The sequence below is a fragment of the Entelurus aequoreus genome, linkage group LG05, assembly GCF_033978785.1.
Source record: "Entelurus aequoreus isolate RoL-2023_Sb linkage group LG05, RoL_Eaeq_v1.1, whole genome shotgun sequence".
Classification (NCBI taxonomy): Eukaryota; Metazoa; Chordata; class Actinopteri; order Syngnathiformes; family Syngnathidae; genus Entelurus; species Entelurus aequoreus.
Genome location: NC_084735.1, coordinates 34,190,919 through 34,218,130, shown reverse-complemented (window position 1 = coordinate 34,218,130; position 27,212 = coordinate 34,190,919). Strand labels below are relative to the sequence as shown.

The 27,212-nt window shown below is 36.8% G+C and overlaps 3 protein-coding genes across 8 annotated transcripts in view; all 3 read left to right on the top strand.

Moving 5' to 3' along the window:
• LOC133650558 (myotubularin-related protein 2-like) lies at positions 1-19,893 on the top strand. 4 transcript variants are annotated; one of them, XR_009826242.1, is made up of 18 exons: positions 1-299; positions 3,953-4,049; positions 4,129-4,152; positions 4,238-4,301; positions 4,374-4,468; positions 4,565-4,669; positions 4,899-5,003; positions 5,089-5,172; positions 7,215-7,364; positions 7,457-7,645; positions 7,720-7,905; positions 9,552-9,758; positions 10,034-10,126; positions 11,240-11,353; positions 11,418-11,594; positions 11,666-11,851; positions 19,683-19,747; positions 19,839-19,893. XR_009826242.1 is itself a non-coding variant. In XM_062047929.1 (17 exons), the coding sequence occupies exons 1-16, from the start codon at positions 220-222 to the stop codon at positions 11,828-11,830; spliced, it is 1,935 nt and encodes a 644-aa protein (XP_061903913.1). In that variant the 5' UTR covers positions 1-219; the 3' UTR covers positions 11,831-11,851; positions 16,898-17,109. The 4 variants fall into 4 exon arrangements, 3 of the variants coding, with proteins under 3 accessions (XP_061903913.1, XP_061903912.1, XP_061903914.1); XM_062047929.1 differs by lacking the exons at positions 19,683-19,747; positions 19,839-19,893 and adding an exon at positions 16,898-17,109; XM_062047928.1 differs by lacking the exons at positions 19,683-19,747; positions 19,839-19,893 and having other exon boundaries at positions 11,666-14,282.
• On the top strand, positions 17,143-24,841 carry LOC133650559 (protein FAM76B-like). 2 transcript variants are annotated; one of them, XM_062047931.1, is made up of 10 exons: positions 17,143-17,395; positions 19,683-19,747; positions 19,839-19,893; positions 19,967-20,122; positions 20,191-20,387; positions 21,641-21,691; positions 21,756-21,833; positions 21,911-22,049; positions 22,125-22,226; positions 23,797-24,841. In XM_062047931.1, the coding sequence occupies exons 1-10, from the start codon at positions 17,309-17,311 to the stop codon at positions 23,884-23,886; spliced, it is 1,020 nt and encodes a 339-aa protein (XP_061903915.1). In that variant the 5' UTR covers positions 17,143-17,308; the 3' UTR covers positions 23,887-24,841. The 2 variants fall into 2 exon arrangements, with proteins under 2 accessions (XP_061903915.1, XP_061903916.1); XM_062047932.1 differs by having other exon boundaries at positions 17,149-17,395; positions 21,914-22,049.
• A 1,186-nt stretch (positions 24,842-26,027) lies between these two features.
• Positions 26,028-27,212, top strand: part of LOC133650556 (transcription initiation factor TFIID subunit 1-like) — a 33,339-nt gene continuing 32,154 nt past the window's right edge. For both annotated transcript variants that reach the window (XM_062047924.1, XM_062047923.1), the window contains exons 1-2: positions 26,028-26,345; positions 26,625-26,739. In XM_062047924.1, the coding sequence (XP_061903908.1) occupies positions 26,626-26,739 (114 nt within the window). In that variant the 5' untranslated portion in view covers positions 26,028-26,345; position 26,625. The remainder of the gene's footprint in view (positions 26,346-26,624; positions 26,740-27,212) is intronic.

Here is a 27,212-nt window from a genome sequence, read left to right as displayed (position 1 = left end):
CCATGCCCCCTCTCCACCGACAGAGAGCGTTGTTCAACTTCCCTGTAAACACACTGTTAGGACGGAGGCTGCTGGGAAAAGATGGCAGCTTCCTTTTGTGGTAGGGGATTTAAAATACTCTTGGCGGAGGATTAGACATATTTTCCAGAGCATACACAGGTCTCCATTACAGACTTGGGTTGTCTAATATCGACAGAGGAGAAGTTTGAGCCGAACAACATGGAGAAGTCCGGCAGCATCGACAGTTTGGGCTCGAAGCAATCCTCTTCTCGACAACCGAGTGTCGAATCATTGTCCAGGTAGCTTTTTAAGCTAGCTAAAAGTTTTGAAACTAAGATGTTGTTATTTATATATTAATTTTATGAAACGTTAGGCTGCACCTCTTGTCACAAATGAACTCCAAAGGTCTTCAGAAGTAATTAAAACCGCAAGTGCTAGAAGTTACCACTGTATTTGAAGGCTTCCTATTGCAAACATCGGGAAGCTGTGACAGTTTACATGTTATGTATGAAAGTGAAAATAGTCCAAAAAAGCCACTGGTATATGTGCTATCTGTGCTTTGTCTTCTCACAATAGCTGTAACTCATCTAAATTGTTGACATTTTTTGTAAAGCAAAGCAAATATATAACGGTAAGCACCATTCATGTTTGGGTGTAGCCTTGTGTATACAGCAGTCTGTCCTACCTTCTAACACACAGCCACACAAACAGCAAACATACCCCCTATAATGCATTTCTTTGAATTATTTTTCCATTTGTGTTTACAATAAATGGTATATTAAAACACACCCAAAAGTCTTGTGAAAATTGTGTGGATGAGGTTAACTTGTGTCCCTGACACAAAAGCTTTTGTTTTTACACTAACTGATTTTTTTGTGTTTTAATTTTGTGAACCGAATTGTGTTAGATCAAATTATGCTGACAATTTCATTTAATAAAAATGTGTGAGCAAAATGTGTTTAAAAATTCAGTTTGTTAAAATAGTTGTTTCAATCTTAAATTACCTGAATAGAGTTATGAAGCAACAAATCATTTCTGCAATAATTTTTTTTTCACTGAATGTTTTTACACTGAATTTTAAAACACTGCATTTTTTACACAAAATTTTAAAACACTGTATTGTAACAAGGTGAATTTTAACAAACTACATTTTTAAACACATGTTAGCGCACACATTTTTATTCAATGAATTTGTCCGCATAATTTGATGTAAAAAAATAAAGTCCACAATATTTAAATGCAAAAAAATCAGTTACATAACATTAGACATAGCTTTTTTTTTAATGTCAAAGACTACGTAAAAAGATCGGATTTGACAAAAAAAAATCAGAATCGGACCTCTTACCATGCAGTGTGATCTTAGCCAAAGACTGAGTAACCAAGGCGTTGGATTATTTGTTCAGGCACACATTTATGGAGAGAAATGTGTCTTTTTATGCAATCAACAATAGTAATGGATTGGAAATGTAAAAAAAATAATTAGGAAACAAAAATTTGAGATTAGAAATAAAAAAAAGTTTTGCAAACAAAAATAATATAATAAACTTTCTTTTTTTTTTTTTACCAAAATAGAAAACATTCTCATAAAACAATATGTTTTGGTTGCATTTATTTAAGTTTTGGTTGCAGAGCATTATCTTTGGTTACAAAACATTTTTTTGGTTGGATTTAAAATTAAAAACATTTTTTGCAAACAAAACTGATTTTTCAACCAAAATATAAGTTTTGCTTACAAATTCTTTTTTTTTTCTCATCAAAAACAAGTTTCACTTGTATTTTCTTCAGCTTTGTTTGTGTTTCTTTAAGTATTGGTTGGACCTCCTTTTTTTGTTACAAATCAGCTTCAATCCTCCTGAACAATATGTTGGAAGCCTTACTATTGGCCAATCTCCCATGATGGCGTGTCTATTAATTATTTCTGCCCTCAGAAGATTAGGGGCATGTGTCATGAAGCAGGATTTCTCTTCATCCAGTATAAATTTGCAGACTAAGTCGGGATATGCAGTAGTAGAAGTTGGTCAAACTTTTAGCGGGATACATCACTTATGCATTGGCGCTACCTGGTAACGGGAAATACGTTTAAATAATACCACACAGTGACATCACCATTCATTGGCTGTCTTGGGAGATCGGCTCAAATAGTACTGAAAAATAGAAAAAATAAAAGCAAGTATTTACCAGGTTCGGGCGAAACCTTTTACTTGCTACTTTAATATCCCTGTGCTTCCCAGATTACTGTTAGTGGTTTGTTACATGGGACAATGCACATCAAAGAACGTATAAAATGTAGATTTGCCAGATTGTAGCCAAAGGCAAATTTCCATCTGTAGTCCCCAGCAGTTTTATGGTATACACCAAGGTCCATAAAAAACAGGAAAGTAATACAGCACCAACATCAGACATAAACAGCACAATAAAATACACAAACTCAGATATAGAAATACAAATAAAATAAATTGAAGACCCATAAAAACAGTGAGTTGCTGCATGACCACATCTTGGGACAGACAGATCAATAGCCTTCACTCCTGCATTTAGCTACTATAAATGTGTATTTCTGTTGTGTTGGTCATCTGCTGCTAATTCCACCCCTTTTACACAAATGCGCTCATGACAAGGCGGGAAAATCCTGACTTGACTAATAAGGTTATTATACATCTTTGTAGTACAGATTGTCACACATTTTCAGTGATTGACTTTGTATAACAAATACATACTGTAAACTTCAATTTGATTCGTATTACTAGCCATTGGAGGGAAAAAATACCCTCCTAATCTTGTGAGGGTAAATGTAATCGTCAGTCGTCACGCCATCATTCCAGACTGACCAAAAATATGTCCAATCAATAATATTGATTGGAGTAGGGCCTGCCCACAAGCTTGAAGTTGATTCATAACCAATAAAGGGTATGCTACCAAAACATAAAATAAAGCGTGAACAAAACTTTTTGTTAAAGAGAAAAAAAAAAATTGTAAACAAAACAAGTATTTTGGTTGAAAAATTAGTTTTGTTTGCAAATCCTTTTCTTAAATTCTAAATCCATTATTAATTTTCAAATTTTTGTTGTTGTTTCAAATGCATTATTTTTGTTTACAAATCAATTGTTGTTTGATTGCAAAAAAGACACATTTTATCCCATACTCATTTAACATAATGATGTGTGGGAAAACAGACTATGGCAATGTTTTGGCTGAGTGATAACCGAGACAGTGTACGAAAAAATTCTGTTAAGCACAATCATTTTTGACAAAACAACTTAGTGTACAAATTCTCAGGGCATTCAATGGATCGTAACTGGACTGTTTGGTTTGTCTTGGAAGACGTTTCGCCTCTCGTTCAAGTAGGCTTCATCAGTTCATACACTTAAATTGGCCAGATCCAGTTTTAGACTTAGATTGGTCAGATCTAGTCTTAGACTTAGATTGGTCAGATCTAGTCTAGTAGTAGTACAATAATTGAGGTACCAGTGTATTTTTTGCCAAATCTGACCCGCCAAGTTGTTGTTTTTTGTCTCACCAAAGGATGGTAAAATACATTTAGTGCTTATTCATATTGACCTCTTTTAAGCTCACACAATAATTGATGGCAGCTCCGCAAGGTTAACAAGTTGCCATCTATCACACGTGCATGTTATCCTTGTGCATTCGTGGATTTTTCCCGGGTATTCTGCCTTTTTCACACATCCCCAAAACATACATACAGTACATGTTAGGTTAATCTGGAACCGCAAATTGTCAATTGGTGTGATTTTGAGTGTGAATGCCGGTTTGTTTTTAAGCTCTGTGTTCCCTGTGCTTAAATGGTGTCTGAAGTCTACAGAAATATGCTCCAGCTTAGCGGTGACTCCAGTGAGGACAAGAAAACGATAGAAAATTAATGGACAGATGGAAAAAATATACTTCAAGTATTTGCCTGTTGTTCATATATTTATTCTATATTATCCCTCAACAGCTCTTCCACTTCTCGCTCTGACCGTTCGGCACAGTCTAAACCCCCTTCTGCCCTTTCCTCTGACTCTGTGGCTGCAGAGTTCTCCCCAGAGATCAGGGTAAGTATAGTATAAAACGAGTAACAAGTAAATTAATTAACTCAGGACTAACATGCAACATTTTTTATCTTTTTTTAAGGTAAAGCCCAAAACTCATACAAAGGTATATTCATACAGGCCCTAAATTATGTGTTTGTTACCTAAACAAATGTCTTCTTCATGACTGATTTTCATGTTTCATAATATAGGTTCTTGGAGATTCCGATAAAGGGGAACCACTGCTACTTCCAAATGAGACTGTGCAAGATATGGGTATGTGTTTAGTTGCAAACTTGTTTTGGAATTATCAGGTTTGTCTCAGACGGTTTTCATTTCATGTTACAGCTCAAGACGTCACCTATTTTTGTCCTTTCACTGGAGCACTGCGTGGAATTGTCACAGTTACCAACTACAGACTGTTCTTCAAATGCATGGACAGGGTACAACTTTGTATTCCAGTTCCACCACATAGGAGATGTTGTCTAAAGTTCTAGACAAATATATTTTTTTTATGTTAACGCACAGTCAATTTACAGGATCCCTCTTTTGTGTTGGATTTGCCTCTTGGGGTCGTGAGTCGTATTGAGAAGATTGGCAGTGCGTCAAGCCGCGGTGACGTATCCTATGGACTAGTGTGTAAGGTCAGTCGGAACGTGGTGTGCGAGTTGTTGGCTAGTCAAGGAATATAAATCACAATACAAGAAAGTGTTGGATGGTGCAAAGTATCGATTGCCTTTTGTAAACGTGGCTTACAAAACGGTTTCCTGTCTAATATGACAACATACCAGGTACTAGATATGAAGCCTATGTTTGTTCTCTACTGTTGAGCTCTGTGCATGACCATGACCTGCTTGCTCTGCGTCTTCACAGGATATTCGCAATTTGCGATTTGCTCACAAACAAATGGATGACACGCTCCGGAAGTCAATTTTTGAGGTGTTGATGAAATTTGCGTATCCTGTTTCCAACGGGCTGGTGAGTGAGGCATACATCTGCCATGCTGGCTCTTGTTGCTTGTCGCCACCAACCAGCTGATACATTTCTCTCCCACTACCCACAGAAAATATTTGCCTTTGAGTATGGACAAGTGTTTCCTGAGAATGGATGGAAGGTGTATGACGCAGTCTCTGAATACAAAAGACAGGTATTTAATCCTGATTACTTTTGGCCGTTGATTCATCTTACTGCCATTCACAATTTTGTTTGGAACACCACAGCCTGATTGTATGAGTTTGCAGTAGGAATGTAACAGAATTGTAGATACCACAGGATTGCGGTTTCAAAATCTTCACAATAACGCCGCGACGATATCTAACGAAAACTTGATGAGTGTAGTTGTTTTTTTTGGGCACTTTTGCTATGGTGGGTCTGAAAATAAATCCATCTCCCAGAATCCTCTACGCAGCGTGGGACCACAATGTGGGGGCGTGGAGTGCCAAAAAAAGGAGGAGAAAGAGGAAGCAGGAAGTAAAGTGCGTTCCACTTAGTAGTAAATAAGAAGAATAGTTTTTTTTCAAAATCTGTCTGTAACCTTTTAAGTTATGTTGCTAACAAACAGACTAACAATCCCTGGCGAAAACATAACCTCTGTGGATTTTTGTCTCGAGAGTTCCAAGCCAAAACAGACTCGGTCAAGGCGCACCGTGCCGAGGGGAAGCACCTGCTTCTCACCAAAGCTACTTGATTTAGCTACCATCACCCAGAAAAGGAGAAGCCAGTGAAGCTAAACGTTAATTTGTGTGGTATTTACGTTCTTAAAAGTTAAAATGTGAGTTATTTTTTTGGGAAACAGCATTTTGTAAACTGATATTCAAAAAAGTCACGGTGTAGGACACTGCTTCTTAGAAAGTAAAAGTTGAGAGACACTAAACCGGGGTCGGCAATCCAAAATTTTTAATAGATTTACCCTAAAAAACACATCTGTCCGGAGCCACAAAAAATAAAAGCCTTATACATGTAGATGCCTAATAATGAAGGTGTGGCACATTAAGCCGGTTAAAGCTCAACAAACAGCCTATTTCTTTGACCCAACTCATGTTAAGAGCGAGTTTAAACATTGCTATATGTCTTGTATTTGTTATAGAAATAGAGAGTCATTATTCATGGTTCAAATACAGGGTACAGTGTTTATATATTTGCCATATTTGCAAGTGTCATTTTGAATATGTAGTAACCTAAAATCACCAGTAGCTGTCAGTCACGCTACATTAGCAGTCGAGAGGGCTGGAGCGTCACAGGGTGCAACTCTCACAAATGCCAACATTAAAGGTGCCATATGTAATAATTTCATGTGAAGTAATCTTTAAATGGCCCTGATATGTCAAAAGGCATTAATAAATCATGTTCTTTTCGAAATCCTTTAAAACTGATAACAGTAGTAGAACAGGTTGGTTAAAGAGGTAGACAATTGTCAAATTCTCTGTTAATCTATCAACAGACTTTAGTATGTCCACGCTCATGTGCCAACTGTAGCACCGTCTTTAAGGTACCAATATACAGCATTTGGTACCTCAGAAGGACAGCAATCTGTGGTACAGTATGGATCAGCTTTTTAACTTCCCTTTACATATTTTGGCATTGGAAATTCAAATTGATGTGGTTCACTTTGTTTAGTTAAAAGGTCAATTAGAGCAGTGATACCCAACCACTGTGCCACAGCACACTAGTGTGTCCTAAGAGATGATCAGGTGTGCTGCAAGAAATTAAATGCCCTTCCACTAAATGGCAGAAGGTACATAATGATTACTTTTGTATATTCACATTTTTATGGGGTTGCAAGATTTTTTTAATGTAAAATATGTACATTGGCTCAACATAGGTTAATGAAACAAATTAGATTTAAAAAAAAAAAAAAGGAAGTAAATGTTGCTAAGCGCAACACTGGGACGGTGTGGCTCGGGTGTAGAGTGGCCGTGCCAGCAACTTGAGAGTTCCAAATTTTATCTTAGCTTCTGCCATCCTAGTCACGTCTGTTGTGTCCTTGGGCAAGACACTTCACCCTTGCTCCTGATGGGTCGTGGTTAGGGCCTTGCATGGCAGCTCCCACCATCAGTGTGTGAATGTGTGTATGAATGGGTGAATGTAGAAATAGTGTCAAAGCGCTTTGAAAACCTTGAAGGTAGAAAAGCGCTATACAAGTATAATCCATTTACCATTTATAAAGTTGTATACTTGTGTCTCTGATAGGGAATTCCCAATGAAAGTTGGAGGGTTACAAAAGTGAACGATCATTACGAGCTGTGCGACACCTATCCATCAACTCTGGTAGTCCCCGTCAACATTCCTGATGAGGAGCTGAAGCGGGTAGCGGCCTTCCGAGCAAAGGGAAGGATGCCTGTAAGTAAATTATCATATTTCTTGGTTCAGCTATTTTTGGGGGTCATCTTGCACTTGAACCCATATACTGTATACTTATGCTCTGTGTGTAGGTGCTGTCATGGATTCATCCAGAGAGTCAGGCAACCGTTACACGCTGCAGTCAGCCCATGGTTGGAGTAAACGGCAAGCGTAGCAAGGAGGATGAAAAATACCTGCAAACAATTATGGATGCCAACGCCCAGTCACATAAACTCTTCATTTTTGATGCTAGGCCCAGTGTCAATGCTGCTGCTAACAAGGTTACTCTATTGTAAACATGGAGGTTGGAACCAACGGTACACACTCATACTAAACAAATGTTTTTGTTACTTAGATGAAAGGTGGCGGGTATGAAAGCGAGGACGCTTATCAAAATGCAGAGTTAGTGTTTTTGGATATTCACAACATCCATGTAATGAGAGAGTCACTCCGCAAGCTGAAGGATATTGTTTACCCCAACATTGAGGATTCTCACTGGCTTTCCAATCTGGAGTCCACCCACTGGCTTGAGCACATCAAGGTGAGTCGAATAATAATGAAACCTGCTACATATACAGGACTGTCTCAGAAAATTAGAATATTGTGATAAAGTTCTTTATTTTCTGTAATGCAATTAAAAAAACAAAAATGTCATACATTCTGGATTCATTACACATCAACTGAAATATTGCAAGCCTTTTATTTTTTTAATATTGCTGATTATTGCATACAGCTTAAGAAAACTCAAAAATCAGATCTAAAAAAATTAGAATATTTCCTCAGACCAAGTAAAAAAATATATATATACGGTATATCAGCAAAACAAAATCAAACATTTGAAAATGTCAATTAATGCACTCAGTACTTGGTTGGGAATCCTTTTGCACGGATTACTGCATCAATGTGGCGTGGCATGGAAGCAATCAGCCTGTGGCATTGCTGAGGTGTTATGGATGCCCAGGATGCTTCAATAGCGGCCTTTAGCTCATTTGCATTATTGGGTCTGGTGTCTTTCAGCTTCTTCTTCACAATACCCCACAAATTATCTATGAGGTTCAGGTCAGAGGAGTTGGCAGGCCAATAGAGGACAGTAATGCCATGGTCAGTCCACCAGTTACTGGTGGTTTTGACACTGTAGGCAGGTGCCAGATCATGCTGGAAAATGAAATCATCATCTCCATAGAGCTTTTCAACAGATGGAAGCATGTAGTGCTCAAAATCTCTAGAAGCGTCTGACTTAGGCTATGGAAAAGAAGCACTGGACAATTGCAGAGTGGTCCAGAGTCCTGTTTTCAGACGAAAGCAAGTTTTGTATTTCATTTGGAAGTCAAGGCGCTAGAGTCTGGAGGAAGGCTGGAGAGGAGCAAAATCCAAGTTGCTTGAAATCCAGTGTGAAGTTCCCACAGTCAGCAATGGTTTGGGGAGCCATGTCAGCTGCTGGTGTTGGTCCACTGTGTTTCATCAAGTCCAGAGTCAATGCAGCTGTGTACCAAGAGATTTTAGAGCACTACATGCTTCCATCTGTTGAAAAGCTCTATGGAGATTATGATTTCATTTTCCAGCATGATCTGGCACCTGCCCACAGTGCCAAAACCACCAGTAACTGGTGTACTGACCATGGCATTACTGTCCTCGATTGGCCTGCCAACTCCCCTTACCTGAACCCCATAGAAAATTTGTGGGGTATTGTGAAGAAGAATCTGAAAGACACTAGACCCAATAATGCAAATGAGCTAAAGGCCGCTATTGAAGCATCCTGGGCATCAATAACACCTCAGCAATGCCACAGGCTGATTGCCTCCATGCCACGCCGCATTGATGCAGTAATCCGTGCAAAATTATTATAAAATATGATTATATTGTACAAGTACTGAGTGCATTAATTGACATTTTCAAATGTTTGATTTTGTTTTGCTGTTATAAATCTTTTTTTTTTACTTGGTCTGAGGAAATATTCAAATTTTTTGAGATCTGATTTTTGAGTTTTCTTAAGCTGTATGCCATAATCAGCAATATTAAAATAATAAAAGGCTTGCAATATTTCAGTTGATGTGTAATGAATCCAGAATGTATGACATTTTTGTTTTTTTAATTGCATTACAGAAAATAAAGAACTTTATCACAATATTCAAATTTTCTGAGACAGTCCTGTATTTCTTCAGCGTTGACAGTGTTTTGGGTTTGTAGTTGATTCTCGCAGGCGCACTGCGTATTGCAGACAAGGTAGAATCCGGCAAAACGTCTGTGGTGGTGCACTGCAGTGACGGCTGGGACCGAACGGCACAACTGACCTCATTGGCCATGCTCATGCTGGACGGTTACTACCGCACCATTCGCGGATTCCAGGTGTTGCTCGAGAAGGAATGGCTGAGCTTTGGCCACCGCTTTCAGCTGGTATTCTCTTTTTACCCCCTTACTTTTGGACCATTACTTTCTTTCTTTCTTTCTTTTAGTTTATTTCGAACATGAACACATTTACATCATAATACATCACACAATTTCATATCATTTCATTTACATCATGCCCGAAAAGGAGTAGGAAGAAGCAAAGCGTATTTAATCCTACCCCTTTCCCACTTCAAAGCATTTACAATTATATAAAATCATTTACTTTAAAAATCAAGATAGCCCATTTTCTATGGAATCACCAACTCTCTTTTTTTTCCCAGCGTATCGGCCATGGCGATAAGAACCACACAGATGCAGATCGCTCACCTGTTTTCATTCAGTTCATTGACTGTGTCTGGCAGTTGACTCACCAGGTAAAGCAAATAAGTTGCTCGGGATACATTTTGGTATACAGTCGTCCCTCGTTTAACGCAGTTAATTGGGATTTGAAGCAGGATTATTACTGATAAATCAAATATTTTCATAGTTGGAGCATTAAAAAACGCTTACAACTTTCTGAATACATTTTGTAACTTTAATAAGAGCCCTCTGAACATGAAATAACACCCATATTTAAACTTCTTTCAACCATTATAGTGGCCTTTAGTTTGTTCTGTTATAGATTATTGTACCTACTGGTAGCCTGGAGGATGGATCCTCCAAGAGTCATTGCTATGGCCATCACCCAGCCACTACAACACGGCCACGATGGAAAATACTTCGGCACATGTTAGGTATTTCCGCTATTAGAATTGGGTATTGATGTTCTGAAACTACGGACATGTGTTGTTCTGAAAAAACTTAGTCAACTTGACACTCGCAGCTACGATAGTTAGCCTTGATGTTGGCATTCAGTGTTAGCATTGCGTATCTATCTGCGTTGTCGTTCCACTTCGTTCAAACCAAAGCTGTGTTATCGATGTCAAAGATGAAGTGTATCCAAAGAGTTCATCTCCACTTTGGCCGGACAACTGTTGATTGCTGATAGCAGTTTCAGTTAGCCTGAGGTGAAACGCCAAATGTCCGAAGCTACGTCCAGCTGTTGTCGTTTCAACATCGCTCGCATGAAAGTCTCACCAATATGGCGATATATTATTAATGAGGCAAGCGTCAAGGATGAAAAATGTTTGTTCTGCCAAAAGGTGGTCAATTTTAGATTTTCGCGGTAAAGATAAACTTGCACTTAGATTAGCGCTGTGTTGTTTACATTGCAGAGTTCACCCTTAAAATGGAAATGGAAGTAGTGCTTTGTGAATATCTTTATCAATCACCACAACATAATACTAATACAAAATAAGGCAAATACTGCAATGTAATGTATATAATACATAAATAAAACTTTAAATTCCCACATAATTTAGACCAAAAAACGGAAAATGCTTAAAAAAAAAAGTGCAATTTAGTGAAGCCGCAACATTTGAAGCACAACGTAGCAAGGGACGACTTCAACTTTATTTCAATATTTCTAACACGACTGCTTTCATTAGTTTCCTGCAGCTTTTGAGTTTAACGAATACTTTCTGGTGACCATCTTGGACCATCTGTACAGCTGCCTGTTTGGGACATTCCTGTGTAACAGCGAACAACAGAGGATGAAGGAAGTATGTGTTTTCAGTCCCTTATTATTTTGTACCAACTAAAACCAAATGAATGCCTGCTTTACAGGAGGTTCCAAAGAGGACGGTGTCTTTGTGGTCGTACATCAACAGTCAGCTGGAGGAGTTCAGCAATCCTTTGTATGTGAACTTCTCCAACCATGTGCTGTTCCCTGTAGTCAGCTTGCGCCACCTGGAGCTCTGGGTAGGCTACTACATACGTTGGAACCCTCGCATGAGGCCTCAGGTAAGCAGTGGCTTTGTATCTTCATTTTATATATTTTCTGGACCTTCTGTACAGTACTATATTTATTCCAGGAACCTGTTCATCAGCGCTACAAGGAACTGCTAGCCAAACGTGCAGAGTTGCAGAAGAGAGTGGACGAGCTGCAGCGAGATGTGACCAATCGCTCAGCGTCTTCTTCCTCTGATAGGGCGGGCTCCCCAACGCGGTCCATCACCCCAGTTCAGACCTTCGTTTGACCACACTTCTGCCTGATAGAGGTTGGCATACAGTCCTCATAAAATGACTTCAAATCCTGTGCACCAAACTGTCTCTCGGGTAAAAAAGTGCGTTTAAAGTCTTCCTAATAATCTAGTAAAACTCAAAAGTGTGCTTCCAATGGTGTGTGTACAAATATCTACAAATACTTAGCATCATTTATTATATTGACTGACCGCCGATCAGTATTGTTAGATTTTGGATATACTAAAATATTAATCTTGTAACATATTTATGCAGTGTTGCTTGCCACTAATACATTTGGCACTACCTTTTTGCCGGCATTAATGAATTGAGATAGCTCTGCTTCTTAACTCACCTCATGCATACCAGGTCTGCCAGAGAGTAAGAAGACGTAGCAGGAAGGAGGTAACACAAAAGTGTTGCCTTTAATGCTATATTATTTAATAAGTATTTTGACCCCTGAAGATTGTTTATCCCAAAAAGCGACTAGCAACAAATCTAGCAACTTTTTCGGGTCTAATTTGACCCTTTTGGAGAATCTAACATGAAATCACCAATCGCTCTTCTCAACGAGAAGCGGGTCTTGCTGTGGACCACCATCCCATCTCACAGCCCTCACAAGCAGCTCCGTCTTGCCTGTGAGTCTTTGACATAAAAAAAACACAAAAAGAAGCGACAAAAGAAAGCTGAGTAGTATTTTCAAACACATTTATTTTGGGTTTTTTGTCACCTGTCTCTACCGCAGACAAATTTACATGCACATGTGTCATCATGGCCTATTATGCAAATTAGATGATGATGTTTGATTGATTGATTGAAAATTGTATTAGTAGATTGCACAGTTCAGTACATATTCCGTACAATTGACCACTAAATGGTAACACTCAAATAAGTTTTTCACGTAATCAATTCATGTCATCTAAATTATATTTGTTTTGTGTCTTTAACACTGAATTGCAGTTGGGGAATTTTGCCTATCGTTCGAAATCATAATGAAAGACATGACGGATGTATTTCTTTTCAATGCATTTTAAATAGTAAATAAATGTGATCAGAAAGTCAGCTTACAATGGGCCTATGGGAGCCTCTGAATACTGCCTATAAAGCCCTTAAAAAACATCCAAACACCTCCATTAAGGTTGTATATATATATATATACACTGTAAGTATATATGTAATGTAGTAACAGGCACATTTATAATAACATTTTATATTTACATATTTTGATCATTTTAAGCATATGCAGCACATTAATTTCAAAAACGTCGCTTTTTTTTTACACTACATCACTGATTACTGCTCAATGCAGACTTTATAAGACCCAACAAACATAATAAAACATAATGTACTATATAAGGTCTGCTGTCATTAGGATGCCGACTACTAGGATGTTCATATATTCCCATTTAGATGAAAAATTACTCATAATCCTCGCAAAGAAAAGGGGGATGGTACCAAGCGTCTTTTCGTGTCATTCTTCCAATTTCCTGTTCTAAAATTGGCTGTCAAAGTGTACCAACTTGTAGGAATACGTCTTTATCATTCTACTATCCAGGTGAGAGGTATGATTTATGATCTAGAATAAAGTTTGACGAACAAGGAAATGAGGAAGCAGCTGATCAGTCGATCATGTCAACATTGACACACAAGCTTGTGATCACAGTGCCGCTATAAACAGTTTGTCTGCGTTAGCGCTTGAAATAACAATATCACTAATACTTGGTTAATAATCAAGTCACAAAATGTAAATGGAGTATTGTTGGCGGTTTTTGAAAAATTGTTGGGTTTTATGGGCGGAATAGAGGACCTCTCATTGGTTCCGCTATAAGCGGATATTTATTTACGTTTATTTACAAGCTAGAATGCATTAAAAAAATACATCCGTCGTCATGTCTTTCATGATTGTGAAAGATAGGCAAAATTCCTAACAAAGTGCGGTTCCCCTTTAACACTGTAATGCCCTATACACACTATATAAGAACACTGCTATTCTCCTATTTATAAAGCAATACTGTTGAAGCTATTGAACTTACATGAGGGTCTATTTGAGGTCAATTATGTATTTATAAACATGTATGTGTGTATATATATATATGTGTATGTGTATGTATGTACCGTAATTTCCAGACTATAAGCCGCTACTTTTTCCCCTCGTTCTGGTCCCTGCGGCTTATACAACGGTGCGGCTTATTTACGGCCTGTTCTTCTCCGACACCGACGAAGAGGATTTTGGTGGTTTTAGTACGCAGGAGGAAGACGATGACACAATGATTAAAGACTGACTTTTCATATACCGGTAGGCTGGTTATTTTGATAACGTACAGGCGAGCACTTTGTATTACTTTGCACCGTTGTATTATTTGTACTCTGCACGAATGCTGTTCGCCATGTCAAAGATGTGAAAGTTTGATTGAATGATTGAAAGATTTATTGTTAATAAATGGGACGCTTTGCGTTCCCAAACAGTCATCTCTGTCCCGACAATCCCCTCCGTGGTAGCAGGAACCCTTATATACTACGGTAATTACACATCAAAACCCTGCGGCTTATAGTCGGGTGCGGCTTATATATGGAGCAATCTGTATTTTCCCCTAAATTTAGCTGGCGCGGCTTATAGTCAGGTGCGGCTTATAGTCCGGAAATTACGGTATATGTGTATGTATGTGTATATATATATATATATATATATATATATATATATATATATATATATATATATATATATATATATATATATATATATATATATATATATATATATATATATATATATATATAATATATGTACTGTATATATATATACTGTATGTATGTGTATACATATAAATATATGTATATGTGTGTGTATATACAAAAGTATATGTGTATATATATATATATATATATATATATATATATATATATATAATATATGTACTGTATATATATATATACTGTATGTATGTGTATACATATAAATATATGTATATGTGTGTGTATATACAAAAGTATATGTGTATATATATATATACATATAAATATATACACACACATATATATACATACACACACATATATATATATATATATATATATATATATATATATATATATATATATATATATATAATATACATATGTGTGTATATACATATAAAATATACATGTGTGTGTATATACATATATACACACATACTGTATATACTTGTACATAATATATACATATATAAAACATACATATATATGTAGATATATACTGTGTGGATAAGTGTATACACACACATTATATATATATATATATATATATATATATATATATATATATATATATATATATATATATATATATAGTCCATTATGTGTAATTTAAGGTATTCCTCTGGTTGAGTGGTTTCAGAGTTGTTTAGTTATTCTTTTCTGATCAACATTATTTATGTCAAAGCTTACACATGTATTTCAGTCTTAGCAATGTTCTGTCTGTTCCCGTGCATCACACACTGTCATTTGTTGTTGAGTGGAGCGACTTACTTATAAGGACGTGTGAAAAAATACTGTCAATAGCTTTTGTTTTAAAATATAGAGAATAACGTGTAATACAACTAACAATTTGCATTGATGTCCAGTTTTTAAATCAAAATGAATATGTGCCTTGTCCCAAATACTGTAATTAAAACAGACAAATGTCTTTTGTTTTGTTCTGTTTTGTTTTTTTGCTAAGAAGTGACTACAAAGTAGTGTTCAAAACTTGCCACTACATATTTCAAAGCTTGCAATAATAAAATGCTGTTAGTTGTAATGAAAGCAAAACTCTACAGATGCTAGCGCTCATTAGCTCAGGTTAGATTTAGTAGTGCCTTTACTTTTTACCTAAAATAAAAACTAAATGTGGCTGTTGAAGGTTTTGGTAACATAACATTGCAATGTCTGTTTGTCACCATTGCCTTTGACCCATTAGATTCCCTCCTACCATCCATCCATAACTTAACTTCTTTTTTATGTTGTGTTATTTTATATTACCGCTACATTTCGATTAGTTTGTTGTTGGCTGCAATGGTGAAAGCCCTTTAACACCCAACTTGTTTGCAGAATTTATACCTAAAGCAAGAGCAATGTCAGACTGTATTAAATGATTAATTAAAGATGCTCATACTGTGTCGTCATATTTGATATAGGTCCCTTTTACTGCAAATTAGAAGAGAATGACAGTTTTCCACTCAAACACTGATTAGGCAAGCTTAGTTTTACAATACTGCTTTTTTTTTAGCTCTTACAAAATAACACAAGTGTGTATTGAAATTATTATTGACAGATGGTACATTCACTTCCTGTTTGTAAAAAATAACTCCATTCTTATTTATAAGCTATAAACAGGTTGTATATATATATACACACACACACACACACACACACACACACACACACACACACACACACACACACACACACACACATATATATATATATATAATATACATTATGTGTATAAGAAAGTATCAGTCTGGAAAGATATGTATTACATAATGTTTATTTTTGTTATTTGTATTTAGCAGCTGGAAGTTTGAGAAGTGCTTTTTGTATGGAGGGTTGTTTTTTAATTTTAAAATGTGTTTATTTAGCTACATGAGAAGGATACAACTTGAGTAAACAGCGCTTAGTTGTTCGAAGAGCGTTGTTGTATAAATCCGTGAATGTGATTGGCTGTGGGTATTTTAAAAAATGTGAATCCCGCGGAGGTATGAGTGTTGCCAGATGAGGAAATTACATATCGTATTGTGAAGAAAAATGTCGTACATACCCAAGTTGACGACGACGTTGCTTAGATTGGACACTCTGCTACTGTAAAAGAGTACCACAGACTGTGAATAGTATAGCTTGTAATGCAGTTTTACCTTTAAATACACATTGTTAATGAACACAGCACTGTTAGAAAATACCCACCTCGGAGTAAACAGTGGGTGTATCCTTTGTTTGCCAATATCCATATATTGAACAGGTAAATCATCATATATTAGGAGGTTTACAAGTATTGTTAGGGCATCGTTCAAATAATTATCGTACGTTTGGCAACGTTGGGACGGACTTGTTTTTTTCTTCCTGTCTTCCAGTGACGTCATCGGTCACTTCCGCTGACATGAGGACGACGGCGTCGATACAAAAAAAAGACTGAAGGAAAACAGGAAAATACATTTCGGAGAACACTTAAAATTCAACATAATTCCCGCGTACATTCAAGCTCTGTGTTCTTCTTCGAAGATAATTATTAATCGACCAGAAGCAGTTTGGTCACGTGGTGCTTGAGCGGCAATAGCTCTTTTTTTTTTTTTTTTTAGAGTTTATTGTTCTTCGGCTGCCGACCTGCTTCCTCTACTTCGCTAGCTAGCATCGGCTAGGTTATAGTTTGCCGTCACATTGTGTGCTTATTCTTAGTTCCAATTAGTATCTTTAAGTAACGGTGTAGTTAATCCGCTCGGTTTACCACGGGACTGCTTCAGCTCTGTGACAATAGTTGGACGAGAATGGCAACAACGGCGCTGTACGCCTGCACAAAGTGTAACCAGCGGTACCCGTTCGAGGAGCTCTCGCAGGGCCAGCAGCTCTGCAAGGTAAGCAAGTGTGGGAAATCGTTAGAAAAATCATCGCAAGTATACCGTAATAATTGTTATTAATGCGTAGTAAACCAGCTCGATTACATAATAGCAAAAAATAGAAAACCGGTTTTTTTTTTCACTGCCACGTGAACAAATGGCAGCATGCTTTCTACATATTATACATAGCACGTTTCAGTGTTGACATCAGTTACTGTGAAGAAACTAGTATCGTTAACTAGTGTTTTCGACCCTACACGCACTGGCCACTTCATTAGGTACATCCGCACAATCCAAGGAGGTTCAATACAAGTGATCATTTTAAATTGTCATGTCAGGAAAGGTGTTCAGTTATTAACAACTTTATTACTATGTATGTCAATTTATGCACTGGTGTAGCACTAAACTGCATCATACTAAGTACATGTCCAATGTTATTTTATATGGCCCGCGTAAGCTTGAATATAATTACGTAAAAAGTAAGCCAATAAAGTACTTTTACTTTCTACCTATCTCTATTAATATACATCACAAAAAAAAGTTGTGAAAACAAATACTTAAATATCTGCTTAACTTATGATTTCAAAGTTATCCATCAAATTGTACACTGTAAAAATGACAATATATTTTACGGTTAAAAAAAAGAACCAAACCATGTTACCGTTTTTCCATTTTCCGTAACATAATGTAAAAACTAACAGATTTTACATTCCAAAAAAAACTTCATGCTCAGTCACCAGAATCTTACTGTGAAAAAATATAGCTTTTCAATTTACTGTAACATGCTGTAAAAAACGTTCTGGTAAAATTCTGGCAACTGAGATGCCAGGTTTTTGTTACTGCAAAGTCTACATATTTTTTTACAGGGTAAGTTTAAAAAAAACAACAATAAATATTATAATATGCATAGGCAATTGTGTAATAATATCATGAGGCAAATCCTTGTTCATTACTATTCACTGTTACAAGCGGCCCTCTGATGGCAGCCATAACAGTGATGTGACCTTCAATGAAAACAAGTTTTACACTCCTGATCTATACTATTACAAACTATAATCACTGTGATAAACATATTTTCTATTATACATTGCCGGTAACTTATGAGCTGGGAGATCCAAGTTCGAACCTCCGTTTGCATGTTCTCCCCGTGCTTGTGTATTCCAAAAACATTTTATTTTCTCAATACAGTGTCCATCAGCTGTGACTGAGAGTTAATGAGGGGAGAAAACATGCAGCAGGCGATGTGTCGGGAACGTTGTCACAACTTGTTTATAAAGACTTAAATTTTTTTACTAGGATTTTCACTGGTCCTTTATTTAACTGCAAACGGTATCAGTGTTCAAATAACATCAATACTGGCTAAAATGTTTTGTCATCTCATCGAACTGAACGAAGATTGTGTATTCGATGTGCGAGGTGTCAGTCTTTATTTTTGTTGGCCAAACTGTTGTACTGAACCACAAAGGGGAGTTGGAGAATTAACAAAGCTTGTTCATTAGACTTCATCTTCATTAGCCAAACTGCTTTGTGTTTTATTTTGATATCTAAAATTAAATGCCATGTTTTTTTTTTACATTACTTGTGTTTTTTTCATGTCACAAAGGTATTACTTCAAAAACCATTCATATGACACAGCATTTTGTTAATGTTTTATTGTGTATAGTTAATTCCTATATGACATATTTCTGCTCAAACTCTTAATGGATCTGTCCCAATACAGCATCTACATGTACATATGAATGTACATAAATTAAAATCTAAAACAAAAGTCAAAATAGAGAAAAATGCATGATGTAATGACAAAAAGCTGACAAGTTGATATTATTGAAGAATAAAACAAAAACAAATATTTGTCTTTAGATATATGGATAACGTTTATCTATAGCCTTTTTATTAGACATTACAAATTACATGATGGTATTACGTTCACACCCCAACACTGCTTTTCCTAACAATCAGTATTCATGATTTCAATATTGATAACAATAATCTTAATTATTACTTTGGGCATAATTGGCAGCCCTAGATCTCATTGATGAACAATATTTGTATCTATATGGACAAAAAGTGCAGTTACGTCTTATGACCATCAGGTGCCATCTTTCAACATTCTTATATATCCATCCATCCATTTCCTACCGTTTGTCCCTTTTGGGCTCGCGGGGGGGTGCTGGAGCCAATATCGAGGCCTGAAAATGGATGGGTCATTTATTGTTATATATTGTTAATTACATTAGATTGTGGCCAAAACTCTTCGAACAAGATAGGCAGGGATAATCTCTCCTCTGTTATTCCCTTTCCTTAGGAGTGTCGCATTGCCCATCCAATAGTGAAGTGCACATACTGCAGATCTGAGTTCCAGCAGGAAAGGTGACACATGGATTCTTAGAATGTATGATTTGTGATATGGTGCTGTATTGTTTCTGCATGATTCATTTTCGGCATGCTTGTTTCTGGACAGTAAAACAAATACCATCTGCAAGAAATGTGCCCAGAACGTCAAACAATTTGGAACGGTGAGTTGATGAATAGTGCATGTTTTATCAGTTGCGATCTATGTGAATACTTTTTAATTGTCTCTTTCTGTAGCCCAAACCATGCCAGTACTGTAACATCATTGCCGCTTTCATTGGGACAAAGTGCCAACGTTGTACAAACTCAGAAAAGAAATACGGTCCGCCACAGACGTGTGAGCAGTGTAAGCAGCAGTGTGCTTTTGACCGCAAGGAAGAAGGCAGGAGGAAGGTACAAACCTGGCAAACGCTATGTCATTCAAGTGACAGTGCATCTTATAACCGTGTCTTGTCCCACAGGTGGATGGGAAACTGCTGTGCTGGCTCTGCACTCTTTCTTACCGCCGCGTCCTACAGAAAACCAAGGAGCAGAGGAAGGGTTTTGGCTCCTCCAATTCGTCTGTGCTTAATGAGAAAGACCACCAGTCCAGGCAGCAGCAGCATCATCATCATCATCATCACCATCACCAACACAGACACAGCAGCTCTCACCACAAGTACGTCACTTACTTTATACAGTTGACCACAGTCATATATGGAACACATTCAGTTGTATGGTATTTTATTTACACTATATACATGTATAACATGAGGTTTTTTGTTAAAAGGTAGGCAAAAGTACTGTATTGACCCAAATGTAAGACAGAATTGTTTTCCCTAGAAAAATATCGGAAAAAGACTTTCATATAAGGGGGCTCGAGATGTATACATGAAAAGCAACTAGTGGTGCCAAACCATTACAATTCAACATAGTCAGAGCTTTTTTTCCTGTTACTCTCACATACCAGTAACCTGCAGAGAGGCAGGCATCACTAGGGATGGGTGATATGGCCAAAAATATATATTGTGATATATATATATATTGCAGTTTCCTGCGATAACGATGTATATCACAGTATATTATTTGGTATATAAATTGTAATATTACCATTTCAAAACTGTTCCTAATTAGCTGCTGACGTATCCGGTAATGTACTGCATACATTCCGGTTGTATTGTTTTCTCAAAACTGTTATTCATCTACTTGCTAATTTGCTGTTAAAAACTGGTTACTTTCTGTTGTAACATTATTATATCTACACTTCTGTTAAAATATAATAAGCACTTATTATTCTGTTGTTTGGCATCTGTGTTTTTGTTTGGCAGTGTAACAATATCGATTAGATATTTAAATTATTTCCTATTATTGGCTTTAATTTAAATAACCCATTAGTTAATGTCCTTAAAGCCGTCCTGTGCCCAGCGACTTATTTCCTGAGTTTGTAAACAATAACAAAAACGACAAAAGATTTTTTGATAATAATAAATATCGATCTAATCACTGTACTATATCATCCATATTTCTGATACAATAATTGGTATCGAGCCGCCCACCTCTTTTCACATTAGCATATCCTCCTACTTGTGCAGTGTAGCATTCTTCGCTTGTATTTTCTGCCATAAAGGCGAGGATTACTGAATTAGAAGTGGCTTTGCACTGTGAAGGGACGTCAGCCACTAGAAAAAGTGCTACGGTGCATTGAGAATGCGTTAGTTGGCTTGTCGCTGTCAAATTTTCGGGACACGGGCTAAAATTTGTCATCAACTGGCATTATCACAATATAACGATAGTATTAAAACTCTATCGACTGCCAAATTAATATCATTTTTATCGACTATATAGCGCAACCCTACCTAGTGGTTCTCTGTAACGATTATTTTTTTATTTATCATATGATTTGGATTTAGTATTGTATCTTCTCTTTGGCAGACTAAGTGGGAGCTTGAGTCCTGAGCAAGAGCAAGGATTGTGGAAGCAGAGGTAAAGAACAAGTCAAGTATTTGTTTGACCCTTAGGACCATTTTTGATTTTCCACTATTTCCAGCCATAAATCGTCTTCGATCCAAAAAGAGACTCCAAAGAAGAAACCAAAACTGGAGATGAAGCCATCAAACGGTGACAGGTATGATAATGATGTCGGGCAAAATTTTTGCGTCTGTCCTAGTGTTAACGGACCACCTCGACTATCTGTTCCCCAAGCAGTAGTTCCATTACCCAGTCCATGGATTCAGGGGGAACCGACAACTTCATTCTCATCAGCCAACTGAAAGAAGAGGTGATGTCACTGAAGAGACTGCTGCAACAGAAGGATCAGACCATACTAGAGAAGGAACGCAAGGTTTCAGATCACACAAATAGCACCAATGGTTGTTGGTTTTGGGTTTGGAAACTGATCCGGAATATGTGTTTTTAGCTCACAGAACTGAAAGCTGACTTTCAGTATCAAGAGTCCAACATGAGAGTCAAGATGAACCAAATGGAGAAGGCACACAAAGAGTCTATGGAACAGCAACAGGTATATGTCACTTTTGTTTACCAATGTATATAATATATTTGGTGTCATGGATTACTAAAGCATCATAAAGATAAACTGCGAAAAGTAAAGAACAATGTAGTTGTACAGCATGTTGAAATGAACTGATTTTAACTATTTACATTGTACAGTACATTGGTTTTTGTATGATTGACCACTTTTCGTATGATCTGGTATTCAAGGTAAGTTGTTGCCCCAAATTTAACAACTTACTAGGCCTGGTTCGATAATACATTTTGCCGGTATACGATATTATGGTCAGCATTATTTTAAGGCCAATTTAAGCACTAATGACAATAATACAAATGTTTCTTTCAAACGCAATACATTTTGATTTATCATTAGTTGTTTTTTTTAACATTGTAATTGGAAGGTCAGTAACTTTTAATAATCCTAAAGAGGTTAACAAACAATACAAATAAAATGAACCATGTTATCTCTGTTGCAAAAATTGCACTCAAACAAATATTGAACATCTTGAAGTCAAGTTTTTTTCTGGGTCATGTTTTTGTTGTTTTTTTGTTGTATTGTTTTCCAACAAATTGGGCATACCTGTTTGTTTGTCTCTGTTGATGGGCTCATGTTGCTCACTCTTTTGAAGCCTAAATATTCCAATTTGTCCTTCAACCATATTTTTTTCCTCATTTTGTTGACGTGTGGTGCTTCTCACTACGAATGCTGACTAGCAAGGCTCTTTGTCTGTGCATTCTGTATTTACAAGCTAGTGCTCCTGCCTGCACTGACCAAAACAAAGATTGAGGATGACCGACAAGAGGGTTTACTCCGTTCATTTAATTTTGCTATTGAATAAACACATTTAGATGCTGAGAGTGATGATAAATTCAATCCTTTTTCACCCTGTTTGAAAGCGAGACACGACAAAAACAAACACACCAACGTAACCTTTTATCGAGGACGGCAAAGTTATCGTGTTCATTTTCATATATCGTGCGATCAATTTGTTTTATTAATTATTGTTTTAGGACTACAAACTGGTCCATTTGCAGAGTAACTCATTTGCATTGTTTTCTGCATGTAAAACTAATGATTTGCTATTAAAAAAATGGTTTTGTGTTAATATTTGTCTGTGTCTAGACTGGATTGATTGGAGTTTTATTATTTGTAATTGAAAAAATGTATTTGGTTTTCGCCTGACCTTTTGGAATGCATTACTAACAAAAATCGAAGCACCGGTGTAATGTTCAACTTGAGAAAAGTATTTTAAAAAGTGTCGATACATTGTTACTTGCAAACCAGCACGTAAAGCCAGACCAATTCTCCCAAAGCAAGTCAGAGCTTTTATGTTGAAGAGGTTCATTTAGCCTACTAATGTGTATTTATAAATGGTTGATTTATATAGGCTAGTAAGGTAGCCGAAACTTGTCAGGTACAAAACTTTACCTTACTAGCCTATATAAATCAACCATTTATAAAAAAGTCAGAGCTTTTCTTCCTGTCACTCAAACACCTGGAGAGATGTAGCACGGTCACTCTGTAGCAAGCAGTCCAGGATGTCCATGTTTTAACATAATTATTTTGTACCTTTCCACAGACCAAGAACAGGGAGCTGATGAAACAAGTGGCAGCTCTTTCCAAAGGAAAAAAGTTTGATCGGACAGGAAGCTCACTGCTGCTGCCCTAACACTTCAGTGGCCAGGGTGTGCTGACCCAGACGACATTGCTTTCACACTGTGAAAGTCTCCCTCCTGTGTTTTTTACTCTTTGCCATCAGCATTGAGCTCTTTTATTGTTTGTAAAATCAGTGTTGTCGCACACAGAAACACATTTTTTTTCCAAAACGTCAATATATTTTAGATATTTTTGGGAGGTGACTTTTTCACCTAAATGTAACTAGTGGATGTGGGATGGAGCTCTCATTTATTAACACTGCCGGGTCAAAGAAAAGCGTGACAAGCACCAACAAATCCCCCAGGATTTGATATGGGTGTTATGCGATATTTTTTTATTTATTCAACTGTAATTCTTAGTTTTTTTGGGTCTTTATTCCCTTACACAACCTATTAGGAGAATATCCCACGTTTTACGGGTTTCTTCAAGAGCTATTGCTTCTATTTTTATAAATGATAATGTACTTCTTCACAATGAATGCAAATATTGGGGGAGTGTGACCACCGAGTTGCTGCTCATCTTGAGACAACACTCTGTAACATTCATGAAACAATCGGTAAACACAGTGAACCTCTGCTGAATGGAAACACCTTTTGGCTGCACACCTGTCTCATGATGTGATAGCTATAGTGCTTAAATTCAGGAGAACGATTGTAATTCTGCATGTTTTTTACCCCAGGGACTTCTTTATTTGCCTCATTTTAAATCTTTTTAAAGAAACACTTTTAAATGTATTATATTGGGTCAGCTGTTGTATATTTACATTTTTGCTCGTATCTGTTTTAGTAAGTACAGTGTGTTTATGGTAAGGCCAGTTGAAATTATACATGCAGAGGATGCTTTTTAAAGAAACACTCCTGTCACCTCTCATTGGACTGGTTTCATACTGGGCTGTTTAAGAACACTTTTGTATTTTTTTTTTGGAAAACCAAGTGTTAAAAAAAAAAATTAAAACTGGCTAAACCACCTGTTCTTTTATTTCATTCCTATTTTCTTCCACATTCCTAGCTATTTAGACTAATTGCTTGTTTTTTTGTAAATTATAAAGAAAGCATAAAAAGATATATTGTGAAGCTAAGGATGCCGTGAAGAACTGTTGATCCACTTATTCTATACTCAAAATTGTTAATATCTGTTTAATGTGGACAGTGAAGTGACATGAGAGATTGTACTGGAGCGTAATCTTATGTGAGTTTTGATTTAGCAAAATGTTACATTTATGAAACCAATAGTGAATCTTTTGTAGCTCAGCGCAATCCCTTTTTATATAATAAAAAAACACTTCAACCCAAAACATTTAGCTGTTATTGGGACTCTTTATTGTTTTTAAATACTAACAAAGACATTACCACATTGATGGAAACCATATATTTTGTAGTATTAGTGGCGAAGTTGGTAGAGTGGCTGTGCCAGCAATCGGAGTGTTGCTGGTTACTGGGGTTCAATTCCCACCTTCTACCTTCCTAGTCACGTCCGTTGTGTCCTTGGGCAAGACACTTCACCCTTTGCCTCTGATGGCTGCTGGTTAGCGCCTTGCATGGCAGCTCCCGCCATCAGTGTGAATGGGTAAATGTGGAAATACTGTCAAAGCGCTTTGAGTACCTTGATGGTAGAAAAGCGCTATACAAGTATAACCCATTTATCATTTATTAGATCAATAAGAAAGACACGATTTATAGTTCATATTATGTTTACATATACTTTGAAAAATATATACTGTATTCTTTACCCGAGCCACGAACCAGCAACTTGAGGGTTGCTGGTTCGATCCCCAGCTTCCGCCATCCTAGCCACGACCGTTATTGTCCTTGAGCAAGACACTTCACCCTTGCGCCTAATGGGTCGTGGTTAGGGCCTTGCATGGCAAGCTCCCGCCATCAGTGTGTGAATGTGTGTGTGAATGGGCAAATGTGGAAATATCGTCAAAGCGCTTTAAGTACTATGAAGGTAGAAAAGCGAAAAGTATAACACCATATATTTTGTTATTTTAATTAAATATACAACTGTTATACTTTTCAGAAAATAATATAAACGCACAGTTTGTCGACCCATAAAAACTGGCTATTATAATTGTCACTTAAAAATATTTTTTTAATCTTATGTTTACGTCGACTTCGAAACCGGAAGTACATGGTGCGTTTCCGGTGTTGCTGCACTAATGCCCATAGCTAACTTTTCCCTTTTAGCTAACAACGGCATGTTTTTGTACACAAATAAATAAATGAATATTGTCGTAATTGACCAGGGAAATTATGGAATTGAATACATTTCAAGAGCTTCGTGTTATATTGCTAAAAGTAACACAAGTGCCGGGGAAATATAAGTATTAATATTAATATATGTCCAGTGTGTCGTCAGCTAGATTGTTACTAGTTTTAGTAGTTGAATGACACATTGAAAGAAAATTACCTTATATTTTTTGTATAGCTGCTTCAAGAATGGTCTAATAAAGTGGGAGGAGAGCCAAGTGAGGTAAGTGGAAATGTCGTTGTTTTCCTCACAGCTAACATGCTAACGTTAGCGAAAGTTAGAGCTAGCGTATGTATTCAAGTATCACTGATACAGTGTGCTTATATATAATGTTCATGGTACAAATATATGTAATATAAATATATGAAACTAATACACTGCAAAATCCAGTCACGGTGAATAGTGATTGAGGGATTGCTGCGATCATCGAAGTGTTTTAAATGGGTTTTTCATAGCAATACATATAGATATTTGCCTAATGGTTCCAACTTTGATTTTTAGAATGTCTGACTCCGACAGTGACGAAGATCAAGATCGTCCTTTCTCTATTACTGGCTTCTTATTTGGGAACATCAATGAAGATGGCCAACTGGAGGATGACAGTGTTCTGGACAATGTGAGTGTCAGCATTATCGTAATAATAATAATTAGCTTTATTGTCTCCGAGGAGAAATTTGTCTTGGACATCAAGACACAACGTACATACATACATACATATAGTTCATCCAACAATACAGTGACAACAGTGAACAATGCGCATGTATATCAGTTAGTTATGAGATCACACATACACTCCCCCCGTATTGCACACTTCCCGTATTGCACTATCCCAATATTGCACACCTTATTATTGCATCCGGTTATTACAGTAGTTTTCTGTTGTTAAGTGCTTTGATTGCCAGTGGGACAAAGGAAAATATATACCTGTTGAGTTTGTATGTTGCTGTTCTGTACCGTTTACCATTTGGCATCAACACAATTTCACTATGAAGTATGTGGTGTGGGTCACGGGTGATTTTAAGACCCCGCTTCCTCACAGTCTTGTCAAATATGTCTTGAAGGGAACAAGGAGCTGCATGCCAATTATTT

Coding starts and splice junctions, on each gene's coding strand:
- LOC133650558 (XM_062047929.1), top strand. CDS start 220: ATGGAGAAGTCCGGCAGCATCGACAGTTTGGGCTCGAAGCAATCCTCT. Junction 5,004..5,088: donor ATCCTGTTTCCAACGGGCTG/GTGAGTGAGGCA, acceptor CACTACCCACAG/AAAATATTTGCCTTTGAGTA. Junction 7,365..7,456: donor GAGCAAAGGGAAGGATGCCT/GTAAGTAAATTA, acceptor CTCTGTGTGTAG/GTGCTGTCATGGATTCATCC.
- LOC133650559 (XM_062047931.1), top strand. CDS start 17,309: ATGGCAACAACGGCGCTGTACGCCTGCACAAAGTGTAACCAGCGGTAC. Junction 19,894..19,966: donor ACGTCAAACAATTTGGAACG/GTGAGTTGATGA, acceptor CTCTTTCTGTAG/CCCAAACCATGCCAGTACTG. Junction 21,692..21,755: donor CAAGGATTGTGGAAGCAGAG/GTAAAGAACAAG, acceptor CACTATTTCCAG/CCATAAATCGTCTTCGATCC.